General features: G+C 37.8%; 1 protein-coding gene across 1 annotated transcript in view; it reads right to left on the bottom strand.

Annotated features, from left to right (window-relative positions):
- Positions 1-116: 116 nt before the first annotated feature.
- Positions 117-521, bottom strand: part of LOC128251380 (prolow-density lipoprotein receptor-related protein 1-like) — a gene marked incomplete at its 3' end in the record, with an annotated part of 1,628 nt that continues 1,223 nt past the window's right edge. Inside the window, exon 2 of the mRNA XM_052978244.1 lies at positions 117-340. Within this exon, the coding sequence (XP_052834204.1) occupies positions 117-340 (224 nt within the window). The remainder of the gene's footprint in view (positions 341-521) is intronic.

Genomic DNA, 521 nt, shown 5'->3' with positions numbered 1-521 from the left:
AAATTCTTCAAGGTTGTGCCCCAGCATGGCCACAGTCTAATGACTGAAACTAGTATATGATAAAAGAAAGATAAAACATATTAACATGCAACATGGAAATACCATAAGACACTAACATTGCTTTTGTCGTAATGAATGAAACACAACAAGGTTACTTGGTTGGTGAGTCATATTCCGCAGAATAGTATGGTTACGTCCAGTGAATTTATGTGCTTTTTCTATGCTCAGGTGATTCAAGTCTGTCCAGTAGATCCAGTCTTCAAACACTGCAAGTGAGTGAATGAATGGTACGTTCTCTTTCATTACTGTTTGTCTGTTAGTACCATCCAAATTGGCATATCTACAAAAGCAAAATGATTATTAACAAATGGCTGCTTCATGTGGGAATGTTGTATAGTGACAAAGAGTCATAGTAGAAGGCCATCAATTTTAGAGAAGACAGTTAAACAATTACGTTGACACCCCACCACCTCCAGGGCTCACCCGGTACTTATTATTACTGACACTGCAAATGAAAGACA

Source organism: Octopus bimaculoides, unplaced genomic scaffold, assembly GCF_001194135.2.
Source record: "Octopus bimaculoides isolate UCB-OBI-ISO-001 unplaced genomic scaffold, ASM119413v2 Scaffold_355699, whole genome shotgun sequence".
Lineage (NCBI taxonomy): Eukaryota > Metazoa > Mollusca > Cephalopoda > Octopoda > Octopodidae > Octopus > Octopus bimaculoides.
This window is presented reverse-complemented; position numbering and strand designations above follow the sequence as displayed.